This window comes from Mytilus trossulus, chromosome 2 (genome assembly GCF_036588685.1).
Source record: "Mytilus trossulus isolate FHL-02 chromosome 2, PNRI_Mtr1.1.1.hap1, whole genome shotgun sequence".
Classification (NCBI taxonomy): Eukaryota; Metazoa; Mollusca; class Bivalvia; order Mytilida; family Mytilidae; genus Mytilus; species Mytilus trossulus.
This window is the reverse complement of record NC_086374.1, coordinates 46,203,666-46,227,473: the sequence shown is the minus strand read 5'-3', so window position 1 is coordinate 46,227,473 and position 23,808 is coordinate 46,203,666. Positions and strand designations below refer to the sequence as shown.

General features: G+C 33.3%; 1 protein-coding gene across 1 annotated transcript; it reads right to left on the bottom strand.

Moving 5' to 3' along the window:
• Positions 1–2,377: 2,377 nt before the first annotated feature.
• Positions 2,378–13,668, bottom strand: LOC134707395 (uncharacterized). Its single transcript, XM_063567107.1, has 7 exons — positions 13,536–13,668; positions 12,125–12,177; positions 10,710–10,840; positions 7,299–7,451; positions 6,721–6,767; positions 3,428–3,481; positions 2,378–2,447 (listed from the first exon to the last, which is right to left on the bottom strand). Exons 2-6 carry the CDS (start codon positions 12,169–12,171, stop codon positions 3,431–3,433), a joined length of 429 nt encoding a protein of 142 aa, XP_063423177.1. The 5' UTR covers positions 12,172–12,177; positions 13,536–13,668; the 3' UTR covers positions 2,378–2,447; positions 3,428–3,430.
• Between the last annotated feature and the right edge of the window lie 10,140 nt (positions 13,669–23,808).

The following is a 23,808-nucleotide window of genomic DNA, read 5'->3' as shown; positions in this document are numbered from 1 at the left end:
GTTTTAAAATACAGTCAGAGAGTTTGGACTGCAGTTTGAAATGCAAACCCGAACAACTTTTTATATATTCAGGTGTTTGCTTTATTCCCATTTTGCTCGCGTTCAGATGTTTCTGACATATTCATCGGTTGCACCAATCAGTAACTTTATTTTTCCACTGGATAGGCTGGGGAATGTAGCAGGTTTAGTTCTTGATTGACAACTTCTACAGTTGTATTCTTGTTTACGATTGCCCCGGTACCCGGATAATTGGTACCCGGATAATTACATGACAAGTATGAAAACATTTGTATGGGGAGGTCTTAGGGCAACAGTAGTTTACCGTTCTTTAATTCTCTTGAAGCAGATGAATCTCATGAATCGAAAACACACACTCAAAATCGCAATAAAACGGAGGGAATCGCATGAACTTACCCCTTCCGGAGCACCTGAGATCATCTCTTGTTTTTAATGGGGTTCATGTTCAAGTCTTTAGTTTTCTATGTTGTGTCTTGTGTACTATTATTTATTTGTCTGTTTGTCTTTTTCATTTGTCCTTTTCGTTTTAGCCATGACATTGTCAGAATTGTTTTATTTATGAGTTTGAAATTGTGTAAAGGAGACAATCGGTGAGATAACAGAGCAGACCACTATCCTTTTATCTAAATATCTAAGCTCGCAAAAACAGGTCATGTCGCTAGTGAGTTGTTACACAGAATATCGCATTGATAAACTAATTTTTGCTAGTGACCGTAAATTTATGTCGTGTCGATTTAAATCGTTCTTCCACGTATGTTAGATAAGGAGCACTGCCTTGGTAATGAAATTCTTATAGTGTGAACATACAAAATCGTATTGTATATTAATTTAGATATCTAAGCGCTATAAGAAGAGGCAAATTTTGTGATACCGATAGGAAATTACTTGATAAATAAGATATATATATATATATTGATAGATTTTTATTTTGTAATACTTCCCATAGGTTAAATTTCTGCTAATACATCCGGAGCACCTGAGATCACCCCAAGTTTGTGGTGGGGTTCATGTTGCTTAGTCTTTAGTTTTGTATGTTGTGTTATCTGTACTAATATTTGTCTGTTAATATTTTATTTTTAGTCATGGCATTGTCAGTTTATTCTCTATCTATGAGTTTGCTATCTTTCGTCCCTCTTTTTTACCTTTTGCATTGAAATGTCTAAGATGCAGTGGGTTTGGTTTTGATATAACAAATGACAGGTGAAGTTTTATCTTTGAAGAAATTATGTATTACTTGTACATACTTTGGTAAAAAATATTACTTATATGTATCATCAAACTAATCAGTGAATTCTACTTTAAACATAAATAGGTTTTCGTCATCTTTTGAAATAGATTGACGGATTTGAATAGTCTGCGATTAGCAAAATCTATTAGCAAAATTCTGTGTCAAAAAAAGTTTTTGTTTGCCTCTTGAAATAGTTAATTGAGCTTTGATAACTTTACATATGACACTCTGTACTTATACATACCGTCATTGTGCTATTTAGCCATCGTTAATGTTTGTTATCATATTTGTTTATTTTAGAGTGATTAAGATAATAACACAATGTTGAATGCTGCACCCCTATTATTAACATTTTTATCTATTATGTATTGTGGTTTTGTTTACACATCGTTGTCAATATAACGAAATTTTATGCGACTGTCATACAAGTGAGAGATTAAGCTACCTATAAAACCAGGTTTAATCCACAATTTTCTACATAAGAAAATGCCTGAACCAAGTTAGGAATATGCCACTTTTGATCCATTCCATTCGTTTGATGTGAATGAACTTTTGAGTTTGCCATTTGCTTAAGGATATTTCTTTTTAAATATTCCTCGGAGTTCAGTAATTTTGTAATTTTACATTTTTTAATAATTGAAGGAAAACAATTTGAAACGAAAATGTTTATAGACACTGGACAATAGATTATCCATTACACGGTGCGAGACTCAGGTGGCGTGTAGTAATAGCTCTGGCCGCTTGTGATATTATCCAGTATACGGTACGAGACTCAGGTGATGTGTATTAATGGCCGTGACCGCTTGTGAAATTATCCTTTACACGATATGAGACTCAGTTGTGTATTAATGGCCGTGACTGTTTATGATATCACTGCATTTGACAAAATATCTGAACCATCAAGTTCATTAGTTCATTTTATAATTACAGATAACAACTTTTTACTAATTCTCGAATCCATTTTCCCTCTCGTATCATGTGTACTATAATATTTATTTGTCTTTTTGTCTGTTTCGTTTTAAGCAAAGGCGTTGTCAGTTTGTTTTCGATCTATGAGTTTGACTCTGGTATCTTTCGCCCCCTTCTTTTTAAGTCATCATGCTATTAAAATCGAAAGAACAAATCTAAGGATATAATGCTAGTCCTTTATTAAAACTTGGTCTGACTCCTATTTGGTATCATGTCGCTTTAGTAAGGAGAGCTGAAATATGAAATGTTGAATATCGTGCGTTTGTTATTATTATATCATATGAAAAAAAGGTGATATGAAATAGTATTTGACAAACAAAACAAATACAATCGTCCATTTTATGTTTATTTAAACCTTTACAACATTGAAAAATGAAATTCTAATAAGTGGACGAAAAAGAAACACCAAAAACAGATCTAGAGGAATAGAGGAAGAAAAGGTATGAATATTGCTTCTACAACGAATGCAGCTTCTACTTGTACTGCAACTGTTACCACTTCTCTGGTACTGCTACTGTTACTTTTTATTCTAATTTACCGCTATTTTCTAAGCTTCTGTTATATTATTGCAGTTTAATTATCTAATTTATGATCCTTATATAGCACAGCTATTTCTCGAATGACTTTGACTATGTTATACCACGGTTCTTTTGGTAAATATTCTTCTTGTTTTGTCTTTCAGTAGTCCAAACAACAAACAACATCCCCATGCGGAGTATACATAATATTAATATTGCTATTTGCTGATGTCATGTTTGGTAATAAAGCTTTCCAACTGATTAGGTTCTTAAATATCCTTGGTTTTCAAATGCTTGAAATTTGTATCGTGTAGCTTCATTTATTACAGAACCATCAGTCCCCATGATATTATCAGCTTGTACTTATTCATCTTATCTTATAAGAAAACATTTAAAAATTGTTCGTTTATAAGTTTTGAAATTATAAGTAACTAAGGTTTCAACTCCCTCAGCCAAAGTTGCATTTAGATTGAAAAAAGTATTTGGTGAGGCCGATTTTCCGTCTGTAGTGCATTTCAAATAAAATGTTTTAAGGGGCTAAAAAGTCTACGAACGGTTAAAGTAGGACAATATCTTATACATTCTGTGTGATAAAGTTTTTATGGTAATAGTATCTTTTTGTGTTCAGAAATAAATATAATACAAGAAAACAACATTGAATAATGTTAATAATCATAATCAACATAGAACTTACAGATCAACCCACTACTTGGTGACCATGGTCCACGTGACCGAGGTGTTTCAAGATCTGAAAAAAAAACATATAATATAATTTTGTTTCGATCTTGAACAATTATAAACAACGCTAGATTAAATCAACGAACAAAGTCATTACATGTAAATCTACCCCCGAAAGCTATATTTTTTTATGTAGCCAAAGTGGTCCAAAAGTAGGGCGTTGATAACGGTTCAGGAAATATTGCAACAATGTCACAGACGGAAATGTCCGAACCCCGCTGAGGGAAAAACAAAACTTTCTAACACAAAGTAAGTGATCTTAGTACAATGTTTGGTTAAATTTGAGATGAAACATCTAGGTCTATAGAAAATAACCGAACAACAAATTTAATATGTACAGGACGATGCTGCGCAAATACGGAAAATGTTACAAAGTTTAAAAAATTGCGCAACGGTATTCAAATAAATGATAATATATGAAGATAACGTAATAAAATCGTTTTGACAAATAATTCAGCTGAACAAATAGCCTTCGGCAGGCCATATGTAAATAGAATAATTTTCATAATAACGTGGACAAGATTTTTTTTGGCGCGCTCCGGTTATCAATTGACTGGGTCAGATTGGGTGAACATTCGTCTGTAACACCCACTTTTCATATCGAACGTGTTACAGACATTTAAACTGTGGGGTTGCTACTAAAGGTTATAAACGCCTAAATCAAATCATACGAATAACGTGCAGAGGACTAAACCTTGTGTGTTGATTTAAATGTTGCATCCTTAAACTTTCATTTTTTTCTCGTTCATTTGCATGTACTTTACTCTTTTATTCTATTTTAATCACTATTTGAAGCTCTGACACACTGAATGAGCGTAAATTACTGTTAAAGATAGATAAAGGCAACAGTAGTATACCGCTGTTCAAAACTCATAAATCCATGGACAAAAAACAAAATCGGGGTAACAAACTAAAACCGAGGGAAACGCATTAAGTATAAGAGGAGAACAACGACACAACACCGAAACGGACCAAGCATCAGACAAAACACCACGAGAATAACAAATATAACATTAAAACCAAATACATGAATTTGGGAGAGACAAGTACCGTGCCACGTCTTATCTCAATATCTCAAAAATAAGAGAAAACACAAACGACTCAACGTTAAAATGCAACACACACAGAAACGAACAATAATATAACAATGGCCATCTTCCTGACTTGGTACAGGACATTTTTAAAGGGGAATAAAAGTGATGGGTTGAACCTGGTTTTGTGGCATGCCAAACCTCGCACTTTAATGGCAAAGTTAAATAAAACATTGAAATGACAACATAATATTACAGGACTACAATAAAAATACATAGGAGAACATATTAGACAAAGAAAAACATGATTAATAGATAACAAAAGCATCAGGTTTAAAATTCAATACGCCAAAAACGCGCCTTGTCCACACAAGACTCACCATAGATAGCCGATGACAAAAGAGTTACAGGTAAATGATTCAGTATCATTTAAAATAAAAAAAAAAGTAATGCGGTTGTCCACGCTGCTATACAAACGATTATATATATATATATATAAGTGTGTGTCTGTGTGTGAGTGTTGAAAGAAAGTATTTCGATAAGAATACTAATACTATTTTAACAATATGTATTCACTACTGGGACTTAAAAGTCGGAAAGAAGCCGCTATAAATTTGATCCTGCGATGCGGTTTCCACGAACCCACAGACATCCTTAAAAACATTTCCAATAACAAACAAAAGTCATGACATTATTGTACTAAAAAATGATATTTTCATAAAGGGAGCTACAATTTCATTTTCTTGATTTTTTTGTGAGGGAGGCGGGTGATCTAGGATGAAAATTTCTGCCCTGTATTTTTGAAATTGTTATCTCTGTCCTGCCTTATTATGTGTTGCTTTGGTCAGTCCCGCCTATGTTCATTCTGACTTTTAACATAAATTGTCATCCTGTCGTTTTTTGGAAAAGTTGCTCCCTCTGCATTTTTTTACTCAAAACTCCTGTTCTGTTTTTTACATTACTCAAAACTCCTGTCCTGTCTTACGTTCAAGCATGATTAAAAATACTCAAACATTGGGAGAATACTATTGTTGTCAAATCTGTTTTATATGTATAAATTAGTTATTTTAAAGATTAATGCTGATGTTTCTGCCATACAAAAAAAAGTAAAATCACAAAATTACTGAACTCCGAGGAAAATTCAATCGAAAAGTCCCTAATCACATGGCAAAATCAAATGAAAAAAACCCCACATCAAACATATGGACAACAACTGTCATATTCCTGACTTGGTACAGACATTTTCAAATGTAGAAAATGGTGGAATGAACCTGGTTTTATAGAGCTAACCCTCTCACTTGTACGACAGTTTCGTCAAATTCCGTTATATTTACAACGCTGCGTGAACAAAACAGACATAATAAATAAAATAGTCAAAATATGGGTACGGCAGTCATCCCTGTGTTAAAATCATAAAACATTTTTTTTTTACAAAAATTACTAAAGCATCTATTAAATTAACACCTGTTTGTTATCTTTGTCATTAGGTGGCTAGTTCATTGACGTTGTATCCAAAATATACTGTTATGTACAGTTGTATTTGATTATGTCTGTAAACATATGACTGTTAAGATATGACAGACATAAACAAATACAACTGTACATAACTATATTTTGGGTACAACGTCAATGAGTAAGCCGCCCAATGACAAAGATAACCACACAGATGTCAAGAGGACGACACCACTTTGTAGTAGGCACGGTATATAGTCGTATACAAAAGCAACCGTAAATAGCAATTTATAGAGGTATCAAAATGCAATTTACAGACGTATTCAAAAGAGATATTCAAATTTTATGTTCCATATATGGGCATTATGTTTTCTGGTCTGTGCGTCCGTCTGTTCGTTCGTTCGTCTGTTCGTCCGTCTGTCCCTCTTCAGTTTAAAGTTTTTGGTCGAGGTCAGGTTATAGTTTTTGATCGATGTAGTTTGTGATGATTTTGAAGTCCAATCAACTTGACACTTCGCACACATATTTCCTATGATATGATCATTGTAATTTCAATGCCAAATTAGAGTTTTTACCCCATTTTTAAGGTCCACGGAACATAGAATATGATAATGTGGATTGGGCATCCATGTACTTGGGACACATTCTTGTTATTAATGACATACATAATCGAAGCAATATGTTGCTTTTGGTATTTTTTTGAATTTGAAAGAAATGCATACATGGCCAGTATCTTGAGCACTGGAAGTTGCCATTATAGTCTTACCTGAACGTAAAAATGTTCAAACTCATGTTCGCTGACCTGTCCATCTCCTGAAAATATGAAATATATTCATGAAAATAAATACACCAAATCAACAAGCACATTTGGTTACCATAGTAATTATCATAACTATATTTTAGGCATAGAAACTCCTTGATCAGTGATGGCGTTGATCACGGGTTCCTAGATAATGTAGGTGTCAGTTTTTGCCTTTGTTTGGTCTTTTTTTCATCTACTATATATGTATTTTCTGTATAAAAATTCATTGTAAATATGTTGTTTTAATTCGTGTAACATTTGTCTGGAATAAAAAAAAATTATTGGACTTCCAAATGCGTGAGATAAGTAACGTTGTATTTCTGATTTCAGTAGTGCTTCTGCTGTTCATTTACCAATGTGTATGTGAACATCTTTTCTATTCATTTGTCAAAATGAAGGGTATAAATAAACAACATTTCCAACCGTTAAATGTGAGACATGATACATGATGTCGATATCACATAAAACAGTCATAGTACGCATCTCCAAGATTATTCAATACTTGTATTAGACTTTTCTATGATCTGTAAATAAACAAATACCTGTTTGGTCCATTTTTGTAAGTAAGCTCAAAGCTTCTGCATGAGTAAGAGAACAGTCATGATCAGGGTCAACTGCCGTAAATATTTGTAAAGCAAGTGCCTTTGGCGCAGACGAGTGAGCTACGTATTCATCACAGGTAATCGTTCCGTCACCTTTAATAATAGAAACATTATAACTGTACAAATACAATGTAACGATGTCTTAAGGTTTACATCCCAGCTCCTTTGTCCTAACATGGGTGATCTGAGCCGAATCACCCCTGCCAGATCACCGCAGTTTGTGTTTCTTTGTTATGCATGCATTCCTTTGTTCTGTAGCATTTTGGCGGGAATGTCAAATCCACTATAAAACTTATAATTAATATACAATTATACGGAAAAGACTATCTATCAAAATTCACGTAGAAAAAAATCCAGTGTATATAATAGGATTCGAATTCAAGACCTTTAGCATATCAAGCCACGACACAACCACTACACCAGGACGACTGGATACAAACTGTCAGTAAGGAGTAGGTCCGATAAGGGTCGAATTTGGCCTCAAATTTCAGGTTCTTCTAACGAAAGATTTTGGACACTTTTTAAACACTTAAGTGTCTATTTAAATTGATTCCATTTGTTTATGTGAAATATTTTAACTAATTAAGTCATTAAAAACTCTCAGATTCAAGCTTAAATATGAAAAATCTATCTAAGCCAAAAAACGTCACTTTTTAGTTGGTTTTTGTTAAAAATAAAAGTGGCCTCATCCGTGTTCATCCTCAACCTTCATATATGTTATGTATTATCATCAAATACAACTAACATCTCAATATTATAGATAAACACAAATGCCGCAACTTTCATTTAAGACGGAAACCGTCTAAAATTTAACTAAAATGCTTAAATTGTGAAGATTTCAGTAATTTAGCATGACTTTATGATGCTAGTATCCGATATATGCGCATGATATGGTCAAAACAGTCCATATTTATGAAGCAGAAGCATTCTTCTTTCCAATAAATAAATAGCTAAAAGATTATATTTTCACAATTTTGTAAAACTGTTCTATTTTGGGGCCAAAAAAGGGCCTTACTGAACCTACTCCTTTAACATACTTAAAGGAAGCAATATATTTTAAATAAGTGGGGCGAGTTGGCAGACCTTTATTCAGTGGGGTTTAAACCCTTTTCGTTAATAAGTGAGTTGTCAGTGATTTTTCAGTTTATTTTACACTTTTTCAAAAGTGGGGCGAGTCGGTAAACAAGAGTGGGGCGATTTTTTTCATAAAGTGGCGATATAGGTTGGAGCGAGTTGACATTGTTTGATATCTACTCATCTTGTTCGGGTGTCAAAAAGGGTATACATCATACAGTAATGTATAAAGTATATTATAATGGTTGTGTGGCGTTCTAAACTAGATTTTATGAATTGTAAATGATGTTTCGTCTAATCTAAAACAGCTGGGATGTAAAATAGTTATCACACTCGGACTTGGTGTGTCAATGTTAGATCAGCTTCTTGCCTCCGGCCATCGGGATGATCTTACACTGACACACCGCGTCATCGTGGGATAACTATTAAACATCCATGGTATACCGCCATCTTGGATTGTACAATCGCAGTATAATTTGGCAAAGTATAAGAAAATTCTATCTAAAATATTATATACTTATGATCTACTTTAAAATAAAATCTTGTATTTAAAAAAAGTTTTTGATCGGTTTCAAATAAACGCACAATTGGAAATTAATGACGCCAATAAATATTGTTCATTCTCTTATCATAATCAACTATGACGTCATGTATTACAATTACAAAAAGATGTCCAATCGGTTATAGACTATTGGGTTCTCCCCTAATCGATGAATTATATATGATATAATAATTCGTTTTATTTACAGTTTAGTCTTTACTAATTTCTTTTGTATTCATTGTTTTGTTTTTGAAGTTGTGTCGCCTAAAACGGCATATATATATACAAATCATACTAACGTATTTGACTTATGAAAAATGAACAACACAGGACAGATTCCCGTCCCAAAGAGTCAATTAAGGAAGTTTGTTACTCATTTTCAAAATAACAATCTTTTCATATTATCAGTATATATTTACGTTGATTAATAAAGGAATCAAATGAGCGAAAATAAAATATAGGTAAATGTACTTGTTCTCGATATATTAGCCATTGTTCTCTCTTAATTTTGATAGCTTTATCATTGACCTTTATCATTGACACCTTTGATAACTATTTACACCACTGGGTCGATGCCACTGCTGGTGGACGTTTCGTCCCCGAGGGTATCACCAGCCCAGTAGTATGAATATCATTAATGTGGTAATTTTTATAAATTTCCTGTTTACAAAACTTTGAATTTTCGAAAAACTAAGGATTTTCTTATTCCAGGTATAGATTACCTTAGTCGTATTTGGCACAATTTTTTGGAATTTTGGATCCTCAATGCTCTTCAATTTTGTGCTTGTTTGGCTTCATAAAAATTTTGATTTGAGTGTCACTGATGAGTCTTATGAAGACGAAACGCGCGTCTGGCGTACTAAATTATAATCCTGGTACCTTTGATAACTAATTAAGAGGGTGTCCATGGAAAACCCGGGCAGTGGATGGCACATGACATATTTTGTTTTAAAAATTTGTTCATCTATTTCATATCAAAAATTCATTCTTTCTCAAAGTTATTTTTTTTTATTTTATTAAGTGCAAAAAATAAAGAGAAAAAAAAATACATAGAAAGCACTGAAAATTCATTAAAAGGGGAGATAACTCTTCATTTTGTAAAAAATTTGGTTGCATTGTTAGTGAACTTTAAAATCATTTTCAGAGCCATCCACTGTTGATTCAAAAATATCTTTCACATACATATCCTCTGTATGATATAAAAATTGCATTGGAACCAAAAACTCAGTGGGGAAAAAATTATGTTGTGCCACCCATATCATAGGATTTGCCTGATATTTACATGGACAGCCACTTAAGTTCTCAAAAACTGTTAAAAAATAACAAAAGTGTTATAAGACTTTTACAGATGGCTTATAAGTATACATGTAAAAGATTCATAAAAAGAAAAATGGGGGTCAATGGGCGAATTGTTTTAAGGCATTAAAATAGATAAAAACAGGGGATTTCGAAAATTTGACAAAAATCCAAAATATGACAAGCGAACTTCCTTAAACAAGATAAAAGAACAAACATGGGTTATGAAAACGACAACATGACAATGAATGACAACATACTATTAATTTGATTAAATAACATTCTATCATGTTTGTTTCACCTTTTATTTTTCAGAGTCGTGAGTCAAAGATTTGGACGTCAATTTGTGATTTGAAAAAAAAACCTTTGATTAGAGGGGTATAAAATCGGCCATCGATTTGGGAGTCCTATCGAATTATGTATTATATATTATCACAAACCATTAGTGTCGTCAACCTTTAAAACAGCCTCATATTCGTTGGCTTCCAAAATTCCGTCTTTATTCGTGTCAAGACGAGCAAACCCTTTAGCTACCAATACATTCAAATCATGTCCATGGACTTGGATCTGACTGTGAAAAAAAGCAATGCATTTGCAAGAACATGTGATTTTCTCATGGGTTAGTTTCCCTGATATAACTTCATTAAAGGCAACAGTTGTATACCGATGTTCAATAGTTATAAATCGATCAAGCGAAAACAATTCCGGTTCACAAATCATAACAAAAGAAACCACATCTACTTAAAGAGGAAAACAACAGAACATCAGATTATTAATTTGAAATCAACAAATTGAAAAAAAACAAAAAACTTTATAATCTATATATCAATATATATGATCTAAATATATTACATTTTCACGAGACATACCACATCTTCTTTTTTATATTAGAAAGAAAATTCATTATGAATATAACTTAACATGTGCAACTGCTTAATAAATAATGAATTGTCAAATTAACAGGGTAGTAATCATTTAAAAAGAGAAAATTCGTGAGAATATACACTGCAGAATATATAGACTTTCAAATCTTAAGTATTCAAATAGGTGTGTATTTTCGTTAAGAAAATGTTATGTATTCTAGGAAAATGAAGTAGGAGTCGTTTGATACTCAATCAAACGACTCCTGCTACAGGTATTGTTTTACTGATCATAGTCGCTTTTTCAATTTAGGCTATATTTCGGTTGATTTTGTTTAGTTCACAAAATTGACTCATTGGCAATCCTACCACATCTTCATTCTTATAAATAACTATATACCTTTTTTCAATGTTAACTTTGTTTATTTGAAAATCTTGAGGTTTAACTATAAAGAGTCTATTGACAATATCTATTAGATTGACCTTTTAGTAAATCTTATGCTTTTGAAGTGTTTTGCTGTAAAATGCATCTGTTTATCTATCATATTTTACTAGGTCGATGCCACTGCTGTTGGGCGTTTCGTCCCTCAGGGTATCACCAGCCCAGTAGTCAACACTTCGGTGTTGACATTAATATCAAAAATATTGTCATTTTCATAAATTTCCTGTTAACAAAAATTAGAATTTTTCGAAAAACTAAGGATTTTCTTATTCCAGACATAGATAACCGTAGCCTTATTAGGCACAACTTTTAAGAATTTTGGATCCTCAATGCTCTTTAACTTAGTACTTGTTTGGCTTTATTTTTTTTTGAGCGTCACTGATGAGTCTTATGTAGACGAAACGCGCATCTGGCGTACTAAATTATAATCCTGGTTCAGTGCATGAAAAGTCGCCTATCAATTTTGTTCTACATAGATAAAAGTTGATCTAGTCAACGAGTTTAGTTTTTCAAGAATTTCAAGGCAGTATATAAAAATACGATTATGACTTACCAATAAGCATATCCAAAAAGAAGGGATAATACGACGAGCAACTGCATGATGATCTGAAACAAAATGTCAAACAAGTCTTTAGTGCTTGAATATTTCCCTGACAACATTAGATTGAGAAAGGAAATGGGGAATGTGTCCAAGAGAAAACAATCCGACCAGATAGCAGAAAATAGTCAATATGTCGTCGCTGGGCTTCCAAAATGTCGTATATGACTTTTTTGGCTAAAAATACTTTTTGATACCAATGGTCTGGGCGGGAGGAAATCTTTGGTATTACAAAATAAGACCTATTACAAAATTGCCAATGCCAGTGTTTTGTAAAGTTTTCTTCCAAAATGTTGTATGAAAACTTGAAAATCGTTGTGTCATGGCTTTGGGAACAATATAGTTATACATTTCTTTATTTCTGTTAAAATAATTTAAGTTCTTCTAAGTAATTCTAAGTATATTTATAGGTTATCGCTGATCATTTCAACGAGATTGATGTTCTCGCTTGAGCCGGGACGGCGAAATCGAGAAATGCAATCGAGTTGAGATGACCGATGACAATCTTTTTATCGCTATTTCACCTATGATGACGATGTCAATATCATGTCAATGTCCTTAGTAACGCCACGTGCCTCCTTAGTTTCTAGCGATAATTTTCCATCTCAAGCGAGTAGCATGATATGAAAAATTATCACAAAACAAGATCAAAGGAAAATGCACAAAATACCAATAAGAACGTATATTTACGTCTACATGAACGTATTTCCAAGTCTACATGAACGTATTTCTATGTTGAAATATACGTCTTTCTAAGTCTACATAAACTTATTTATAAGTCTACAATACAAATTCTTTCATTTATAAGTGTTTATTCTAAGAATAAATGTGCATGTTGATGTTGTCTCAGTCAGAAGTATAAATGGACACGATAGTAAGGTTATAGGGGCGTTTTCCTAAGTCTTTATACCTATATAATTCAAGTGGTCGGGCAGTTCGTATTCCTATTGAACTAGTTGTCCTCATGATCCAGTTGTTGATTGCACATGTATTCATGTATTGCAGGAATTGCCCAAGTAACTTTTAATCTGTTGTATTCTAAGGTCAGGGAATATATGTATATATGCATTACCGTCGTCTTTTATTATAGTAATACGTTTAATTTTATTTACTTTTTTTCTATTCTAGAAAGAAATGTTTATTTACAAAAATCAGACTGAACCAAATTCTTTAATAATTTTCTCATATTTTGAAGAAAGACACACAAAAAAAGCCAGCAAAATCCTATCGTATAGAAATTTAAAATTTGATGAAATTAAAATCTCGAAAGAGACAGTAAAATTTGAAGTACACATACACATTACTGGTAGTATAAGTTTTACTATAAATTTGAAGGTATCTAGAACGATATAAATTTAGGACTCACCTTGATCCAAAGAGCAGACTTACAAAGACTAGACTAGACTGGTATTCAAAGCTAAGTAATTATTCTTATCTGTATACAGGTATTGACAAATCACGTTTTCTTTAGTTTGCCTGACCTTAGTTATACTTGAAATTCCATATTTAGAAATAGTTTTCATTATTTCAAGTCATGATGTCGTTGATGCTATTTGTGTTGTAATTTATTTTGTCTCCACAGATTAATCTTGTGAGCTAAAACGAAAATCAATTACAGGCAAAATAGCATGCGTTATCCTTTTTTTGGTCAATCATATGGCAGATTAAAAAGAATCCGTACCAACCATACGAAATTATCACTGTTATTACAATTGTTAATTGTCTAATAGTTATATTTTCAGAAGATGACAGTGCACATGTCAACCAGAAACCATATCAACTGCTTTTAAAGATCAGAAAGAGCGAAGGCAAAACAGAAAAATTGAAAAATTGAACAGTCAAGTCCAGACTTGACAGTAAAATATAACGAAGCCGGTATATTGTTGAGGATATATCTCAAATGATAATATTGCTAGCATTCGGAAGCTATTGTATTTCAGACAGCAGACAGTCAAGTGGAAAGAACACTTTACATCAACATTATTTTCTATACATCACAAATATGCTTAAAAATGATAAATCCTATTTTTCTATGTCAAAATATAGATATTGATATACATAATTGGATTACTAATAAAGTATTTCTATTTCAAATTTTATGTCTATGCATGATCTCTATTATCTGTAATGCCTTTTATTTGTACAAACCATATATAAGTAGGTGAAAATTGATGATCAGTTCATATGGGGAATTGTTTTTATGTTTACCAGTTCAATCACAGGTCATTGTCCACTGTTCAACAAAACAATGGAAATATTGGGTGGGAAAACATTTAACGACTGGCCGATTATATTGAAATATGTTCAAATGAATATTTATATTGTCGGGTTTTTTTCTCGATTTTTGCTTAGTCAAATCATCTTTTAAATAAAAAAAAAGTTGAATATGTTATATCTAATGACTAAGGTTTTAATTACTATGAAACACGCTTATAAGGCATGACCTTTAATGTCTTTGGCGCAAATACAAAATTTCAATATTGGTATCTATGATTTGTTTGTTTAAATGAAAATCTTTGATATTATCAAAATCTACAGAAATAAACTACTAAATTATTGTCTTTCCGTACTGCCACTTCGTCGAAAATAGTTCAATATGCAGTGACCTCTCTTTTGAACTTCGGCAAAACCAATGTTTTCAATCACCAATAGTTGAATGAATTTTTTTTGTTGATTATAATAATACTTCATTGATTCGTTATAAATTTTATGAAAAAGCGCGCATAGAGGACTTCGTTTAGTACATATGAATACATTGGTTCAATAATTTACTTAAACGAACTAGTTTAACATTGTCGCATAAGCGGGCGATTTGGCTAGCCATAAAACCAGGTTCAACTCACTAATTTTGTCTTATAATTACATGTACCAAGTCACAAATATGGCATTTGTTATCTAATAGTTTGTTCTTTGTATGTTGTCTTTTGTTTTTGTCGCACTTCAGTATTTTTGTTGTTCCTCTGTTTTCCTCTCTCAGTTGGTGAGTTTCCCTGGCTTTTAAGTTTGATACCCATTTTTTTTTCTCTCAATCGATTTATGACTTTTGTACACCGGTATACTACTGTTGCCTTTCTTTATTCATATTACTTTAAGAGTTGAATCATAGCCATACGTACATTAACAGTGATATATAGTACAGCCCTTTTATTTAAACCCCACAAAAAAATCTTTTTATACCTGTCAACGATTCGTGCCATACTGATCTTAAACATATTATAAACCCACATAAACCATCTAAAAATATAACACAAAAGTATAAGATGTAAATTGTTGTGAATATGAAAACAAAGACATAAAAAGTCATGTAGTATTACTAATGCATCGATGTTTTCGTTACAATGACTGGTAAATACTTTTGAAGTTTTAACTATGACGCCATTTTCGTTATATCCGTTTTTGGAGATGTTTTGCAAACATGCATGCAGAAGGAACAAGAAAAACACTGAAAAATAATACATTGCTAAAAATCAGACAGTAATACATGTATTTATCAAAGTTGTACAAAATCGAACATGTAAAATGTTGTTTGTTTATAGTTAACACGTGTTTGTTCGGATCGATTGGGATATTGGGTTCATGCACGAGTGAACTCGGGTGGTTTAAGGTTCATCACAACCTTTTGGCTAAAATGGCCGTATTTACACCCCAAATTTTACTCTAAGTACAGACTAACCTATGCACCTGCAGCAGTTTTAAGGTATGGCAGGAACTAGATATATAAATTTTAAATGCATTTTATGTTTTAGAAAATTATAAACTTTTCTAGATTTTGTCTTCCAGTTTTTTCGTGCCTGTAGAAGGTGCAAAAATTAACTAAGTAGTGAAAACGATTGAGAAGCTCCCCTCATATAATCAATGTTGTGAGTAGCTATATTGATTTAAATGGACAATGGTTGGACAATACACACCTGTAAACAATAGGTGATTTAAACTGTGTAACTGAGTGGACCGTATCAAATGAAACTCAGGTGTTTGTTTATTTTGCTATCTTCTGCAGACTGAAAAAAACTGGACATGAAAATCCAGGTAAGTTTTTAATTTTCTGAAACATAGACTTCGTATAACTTTTATATATCTAGTTCCTGCCATGCCTTAAAACTTTCCTGGATGTACCAGTTTGTCTGTACTCATAGTAATTTTTGAGGTGTAAACACGGCCATATTTTTCAATTCCTTATGATGAACCTTAAAGTCATTCGAGCCATTGCAGTCAAAGTGTACAGTAGCATTTTATAAGTTTCTCTCCACTTTGTACTTTTCGTAATACGGCAAGTTATGAACGTGAAGAAAGTCACATCTATGACATTATGATACTGACATAACAGATAGGGACATATTAACCAAAGTTGCCGACAATCTTTGAACAATTTCTTAAGCGGAACAAGTTTATTACGGTTGCTGATAAGTCACCAGCAGGATGGGATACAGTTGAAAAATACCTGTCAGACGAGCTTGCTTAGTTTTCCGATGATAAGAAGATTGGGTCCGCTGTAACACGGACTTTGACGCACCAAGTAAAACAAGTAACAAGAGCGTTTTAAAGATCAAGGTGACAAGTATTGTTAACATAATGTATGGATTTTCATCATATTGAATATAAAATTTTATTATATAAAATGAACATTTAGATACAATTCAGTACATGTCATTTGAATATAAAAAAAACCAAGAACTGTATAAAAATGCTGAATATGTTTCAGAAGCTATTCCAGAGAAAGGATTTGTAAAAGGGGACCATTTTTTACCTACATGTAGTTAAACAACACGTTTGGTAATAAATTCATTCAGTTCTAAGACCTTTTTCCGTGGTATCCAGTTCAGTATACATCAGATTTTTAATAAGTACTAACTCACTGGGCAAGTTGTTATGGACGCCTGTTGGCGTGTCATTGACGCCACTTTGCAGGTTGTTATCGACACCATTGTGCGTGTTGTCATTGACACCTCTGGGCGTAATGTTATAAACGCCACTGGGCAGGTTGTTATTGACGCCACTGGGCGTGTTGTTATCAAAGCCACTTGGCAGGTTGATATTGAAGCCACTGGGCAATATGCTGTTGAAGCCACTGGGCAGTTTGTTATTGACACCTCTTGGCGTATTATTGACGCCACTGGGCGTGTTGTTATTTAACGCCACCGGGCAAGTTGTTGGTGACTCCACTGGGCACATTGTTATTAAAGCCACTGGGCAGGTTGACATTGAAGCAACTGGGCAAGATGATGTTAAAGCCACTGGGCAAGATGCTGTTGAAGCCACGGGACAGGTTGTTTTTGACGCCTCTTGGCTTGTTATTGACATTACTGGGCGTATTGTTATTGACACCACTGTTGTTATTGACGTGATGTTATAAACGCCACTTGACAGGTTGTTATTGACGCCACTGGGCAGGTTGTTATTGACGCCACTGGGCAAGATGCTGTTGAAGCCACTGGACAGGTTGTTATTGGCGCCTATTGGTTTGTTATTGACGCGACAGGGCGTGTTGTTATTGACGCCACTGGGCGTTGTTATTAAAGCCACTGGGCAGGTTGACATTGAAGCCACTGAGCATGTTGTTATTCAAGCCATGGGCTACAAGTTATCTAAGCCATCAGACAGGTTATTATTGATGCCGATGGACAGGTTGTTGTTGACGCCACTTCGCAATTAGGTATTGAAGCCATTGGGTAGGTTGTTTGTAAAGTCAATGAACAGGTTAATATAGGCTCCACTTGGCATGTTGGTATTGGAGACAGTGGGCTGGTTGTTTGTAAAACCACTTGGCAAGTTGTTGTTGAAAACACTTGGCTGGTTATTGTTGAAGCCACTAGACTGGTTGTTATTGATGCCGATGGACAAGTTGTAGACGTAGCTGGGTGTGTTGTTATTCAGGCCACTGGGTAGGTTGTTATAGACGCCACTGGGCGGATTGGTATTGAAGCCGCTTGAAAGGTTGTTTTTAAAGCCTGTGGGCAGTCTGTTGGTGAAAACTCTTGCCTTGTTCTTATTGACTCCAATATATGGGCAGGTCTTTGTTTATGCCACTAGGCAGGTTGTTGAAGCTCGGGCGTGTTGTTATTGAAGAAACTGTAGCAATTTGTAATTAAAGCTAATGGACTGAAAGTAATTAACCACCAACTGGACATGTTTTTATTGAAGATACTGCACTTGTAGTTATTGAAGACTCTTGGTACGTAGTTGTTGTTGACGACACTGGGCTTGATGTTGAGGACATTCGGTTGGTAGATATTGAAGACACTAGGATTGGTGTTGAGGACATTGGGTTGGTAGATGTTGTAGGCAGTTGGCTTGGTGTTAAGGACATCGGGTTGGTAGATATTGAAGACACTGAGCTTGGTGTTGAGGACATTGGGTTGATAAATGTTGAATACACTGGGCTTGGTGTTGATGACATTGGTTTGGTAGATGTTGAAGACATTTGCAGTGACTTGGCTGGTTGTTGTTGAAGCCACTGGGCAGGTTGTCATTACAAACACTTGACTGATAGTTAATCAAGACACTGGACATGTTGATGTTGAAAACACTGGGTAGGTTGTTATAACAAACTCTTGGCTGGTAGTTATTCAAGACACTGGGCATGTTGATGTTAAAAAGACTAGTGAGGTTGTTGTTGAAAACACTGTGTATGTTGTTATTGAATACACTGCTGATTGTTGTTGAAGACTTTCGACAGGTTGTTTAGTTATTGAAGACAATGGGTTTGTTGTTATTGAAAACACTGAGCTGGTTGTTGAAATTCTCTGCTGGTTGTTAAAGATATTGGACTGGTTGTTGTTAAAAACACTGGATCAGTTTTTTGTATACGCCACTGGAGATGTTATTAAGGGTATACGATACAGTTTTGATCCTGTATTTACAAGTTCGTGAAAATTTGCATATAGGCTGTTTTTTACATAATTAAGTCAAATATGTAATAAAAAATGTACCTTAATGTGCTACTTTTTGAATAAAATGAGGTCGAAATTTGGTATATTTGCTCAAAATTCAGATTTGTGGCCGTAATTTCTTTTTCGAAAGAAAGACATAACTTTTTTGTTATAAAGGATAAACACAAATTATTTTTTGTTAAATAATTGGTCATTTCTGTATTTTATAAGTATCATAAAACATTATGCATTTTTTATTCAGAAATAACTCATATTTATCAAATGTTCTTCAATTGTTGAAAAATACGTAATTTTTTGCTGCATGTTTATCAAAAATTAAAAAAATCCTCTATTTACAGTTTTTTAAAATTTGGGTCACATAATCGCAAAATGAAACAAATTGCTGGTTTGAAAAATAGGGGTCCATGAACTCGTTTTCAAATTAAATCAGTTTGAATGATAAAAATCAGTCGAAACATGCATCTTTTCCCGATATGTCATAGTTTGACGTCGCGAAAATAACATTTGACCTTAGCAACGTCATTACCTCCCCTGTAACTGTGTCGTATGCCCTTAAGACACTGAGGTTGTTGTCGTTGAAAACACTGGGCAAGTTAAATTAAAGGCACTTGGCTGGTTGTTGTTGGAGACACTGGGTATGTTGTTATTGAAGACACTGAACTGTTTGTTGTTGGAAAACACTGGACATGTTGGTTTTACAGATGTAACAGTTATTATTGACGACATTATGCAGGTGGCTACTAGACTATTTAATTGTTTAAGTAACTTAGCATATTATTATCTAAGTCACTAGGGCGAAAGTTTACACAATGCGAATTGTTACTGAAGCTATTAGGCTGAATTTCAGACATGTATATTGGTTTAGTATTTAACTAAATAAATTTCTTTAAATAGTCATATTTAAGATGCTGACATACACCTTGATCAATATATAATCTAAAATAAAATTCACCAAGTAGTCAAATGTTCATAAGTTTTCAAAATGATTCGTCTTTCGTATTCAAGAGCAAGAGCTAACACCTGTACTTCTGATAAGATTTTTCTGAAGCATAACAGGTTAAAATCGGACAGAGGAAAGGATGGTTACGTTAGAAAAGACTTTCCAGCACAGTTATCTGTTCATCGAAATTAAGAAATTAAAACAAATATCCAATGCTATTTCCCCCGTTCTTTGTGTTTCGAGAGCACTTGTCTCTGCACGCGGCGTCTCCCATGTAAGAGTTTGTGGTTATTTGATAAATATTTTATGTTCGTTTGAGTTTACGAATTAGAATTTAAATGCATTTATCAAAGTTGTACAAAATCGAACATGTAAAATGTTGTTTGTATATAGTTAAGGTTTATGTACCCTTCTGTAGCCATTTTTGTACGAACTTTTTAAACTTCAATTGTATCAAAACTACGAGATATAATGAATAATAGAGATAGGCCATTGTGTACATATTCAAAGGGAAAACTTGATGCAAAGAATTATTTTTTACTGTTTAATTGCATTTAATTGAAAAAGAGGACTTTGTGGCAAATAAATCAAGATTTTTATAGAAAATCCACAGCCTTTAATACAGAGATTTTTGTTATAAAATTTGAAACATAAATTACTCACTTGATTTTCTATGATGTGCTAGTGTTTATATTTTACAAAAAGTTCTAAACAACCTGTAAATTCCAAAACACCTCGTGCTAAGTCACTAAAGTAAAGCGCACCCTAAAAGGTGTACTTGATTTTGGCCATATTTATATTTGTTTTAACCAATAACTACATTTATAAACTTGTTTTAAGGAAATCAATGCTAGCACTGCATGCAATAATCCTATAATAATACTACAATAAAGGATTTCTGAAATTATATAAGTCAGCTATAACGTGTGATGCGTTTTCAGATTCATCACTCGACAACTTCCAGTTTACCGAACACTTGCATATTTTTACACTATTAATATTATCCACTTGCGGCAGGGGTATCATCAGTGAGCAGTAGCTCGCAGTTTCACTTGTTAATCATATTATTTATTTTCAGATTTGTGGACCAGAAGTATGGGGAAACCAGTACAAGCGACTTAATAGCTATATATACATGTATATATATGAACTTTCAACAATATTAATACGGTTTATCGCTTTTATAAGATAAACCAATTTAATTAAAGAGAAATGATTATTGCCTCATTCGGATCCGGTTCTTGTTTCCCGCCAATCAACGTCACATGACTCGTCAGCATTACATTGCACTAGCCAATCTTGTAGATATGTAAAAGTTTCAAAAAATGCAATCGTAAAAAATCTTTGACATCCGCATATCATGTTCTAATATTTTGAAATGAAACTATCGTAGAGACCAGACAATTCTCCAAGAAAGGATTTTCATTTGCAAGGGTCAGCAAACGACGATATTGAAAGGTAAACCGAACTTTCACCACACATCCGATGCCACCAACCGAGCCATCAACACGAGGAACACATCCAGCTTCTTTCGACATGTTAATGTTTGTGAGATTATTAGAACATTTTAATAATGTATCTTCGCCATAAAAGTTATACAATGCTCGAATGACAGGGACAGCTTCCAATTTGTCAGTGGCTCATTGACCGGTGATCAATTTAATGGCAGAACAAAATCTTCACACCAGGAGCCCCCGTTTAGAATATCACACAGCACAAGATGCACTTGTAAGGAAAACACGATTTAAAAGAAGGAAAACCACTGATCCAAAGAATTCACTACCTGCATGTTCCAGCGGTTTGCAGATTTCGTCAAGCTTTAACCTCGGTATGTTGAATTTATATATAAAAAAGAAAAAAAAAAAAAAAAAAGTTGATGTTTTGTGGTGTATAATTATTCTAAATTAATTGATATTTATCTCATTAGGAATGAGATAATCTGATGGTGATAAGATAAGATTACAGAAAGAATTATTTATTATTATAATTTGATGTCATATATTTAATTCGTGGACTTTTTTACATGTCTGCTTTAATGTACATAAATTATATAACCATGCAGTCGTTTTGAAGACGCACATAGCGTTATTACACAAAAGATACACACACGAGGGCAATAAGTGCAAATTCCTCATCTTTATTTACTTTATAGATTCTACCACTATTATACACAATTTTACACTATGTGTTAGATGGCTAAGCTGACGTGTAATAGATGAAATACACTATTTGAGAGTTAGAAGACAAATTTTGTGGCGGATGACGCGATAGCTTTAGATTAAATCCATCAGAGTCGATGGCTTAGATTAAAATATTTACAAGTGGAAATCCTTTGAACATGTACAGTCTTAAATATTTCCTAAACTGTTTGATACACTTAAATCGGCATTACTATATAAAAAAAAAAATGTACATACATTATGCCTACTGTTTTCTCGTTTGACTTGTTTAACATTCTTTCTTTTTGGTTTTTAATTACTCTTTAATGCAGTATCATGGGCTCTGCTCATTGTTGAATGCAGGACAATGACTTCGTTTAATGCAGTATGGACACTGCTCATTGTTGTAGGCAGAAAAGTTACTAAATGTTATTAATGCGACTTGGGCTCTGCTCATTGTTGACGGCAGTACACAGACTTATTGATATTAATGCAGTATGGGCCCTGTTCATAAATGAAGGCAGATAAGTGACTAATTATAGTTAATGTGGCATGGGCTCTGCTCAAAAATGAAGGCAGAAAAGTGACTACTAATAATTATAGTTAATGTGGCATGGTCTCTGCTCAGTGTTGAAGGCAGTAAAATGACTTTTTGTTATTATTTTATTTGCCGTTTGTTCTACTGTGAAGAGTTGTCTAATTGAATCATACCACTTCTATTTACACGAGTGAGCTTGTTATGTATATATTTATACTTTTCAATTTGCGTTATTTTCTTGTTAGCTTGCTTGTTTTAATTTTTGCATGTTTGCCTAGCTATTTTCCTTATGCATGTGTTCCTGTTGTAAATATGCTTATATTAAATTTGATATATGATTTTGATTTGAAATATCACGTCAGTTGAACTTGTGAGAGATTTGCAGAGCTCATGTTTACGTTGTTGAATCCTACATACCAAGCCCGACCCTAAATTTTCTGACTTGCGTAAATATAATTCATATAGTGATACAAGCAAATATAGTTATACAAGCAATAGTCTGTACAGGTTTCAAATAGCTTACTTATGCTCATGGACAGGACAATAAGTTTACCAACAAGTCAACTTAGAGCAAATAAGAGAATTATGTGCACTATTCACACAATTATCAAATTACTTTATAACTCACGAAGCAGCAGACAGAGCATGGTACACAACATCCTCTATACTTTGAAGTGCGATAACGTTATTGTATATATACCACATGATACATGTACATGTATTGTTTAGATTATTTTTGATTGTCTTATCTAACTCAGATATGTGAACATTGATGTTTTAATACGTTTGTATTTTACTATCATATTTATTTTACATGCCGGCACGAACTATAGGCTTCCCCACATCTATTTTTAGAAACAAAACAAATATGCGGTATATAAGTTACTGTTAAGGACTTTTACAAACGAACACGCATATTATCCAGATGGGAAACTCGATGAAGTTTTAAATTTATTTCAAATACTCTTGATTCTATCAAAAGGAACAGTTAGCATTCTTATCTAGAAGCTGATGGACACAATCTTTTTAATTCTAGTCGGAATAAATCAACTATCCATTACTTAAAGTAATACCATGGAATTTTACTTTAACACCTCGTTCTTTTAGGTCACAAA

Bases quoted from the DNA above. Each gene is read 5' to 3' on its own strand.
- LOC134707395 (XM_063567107.1), bottom strand. From the start codon at position 12,171: ATGCAGTTGCTCGTCGTATTATCCCTTCTTTTTGGATATGCTTATTG. The intron at 10,841-12,124 runs GTAAGTCATAAT...TTTTTTTCACAG, and splicing joins CTTTTTGGATATGCTTATTG to TCAGATCCAAGTCCATGGAC. The intron at 6,768-7,298 runs GTATTTGTTTAT...TCATATTTTCAG, and splicing joins TACAAAAATGGACCAAACAG to GAGATGGACAGGTCAGCGAA.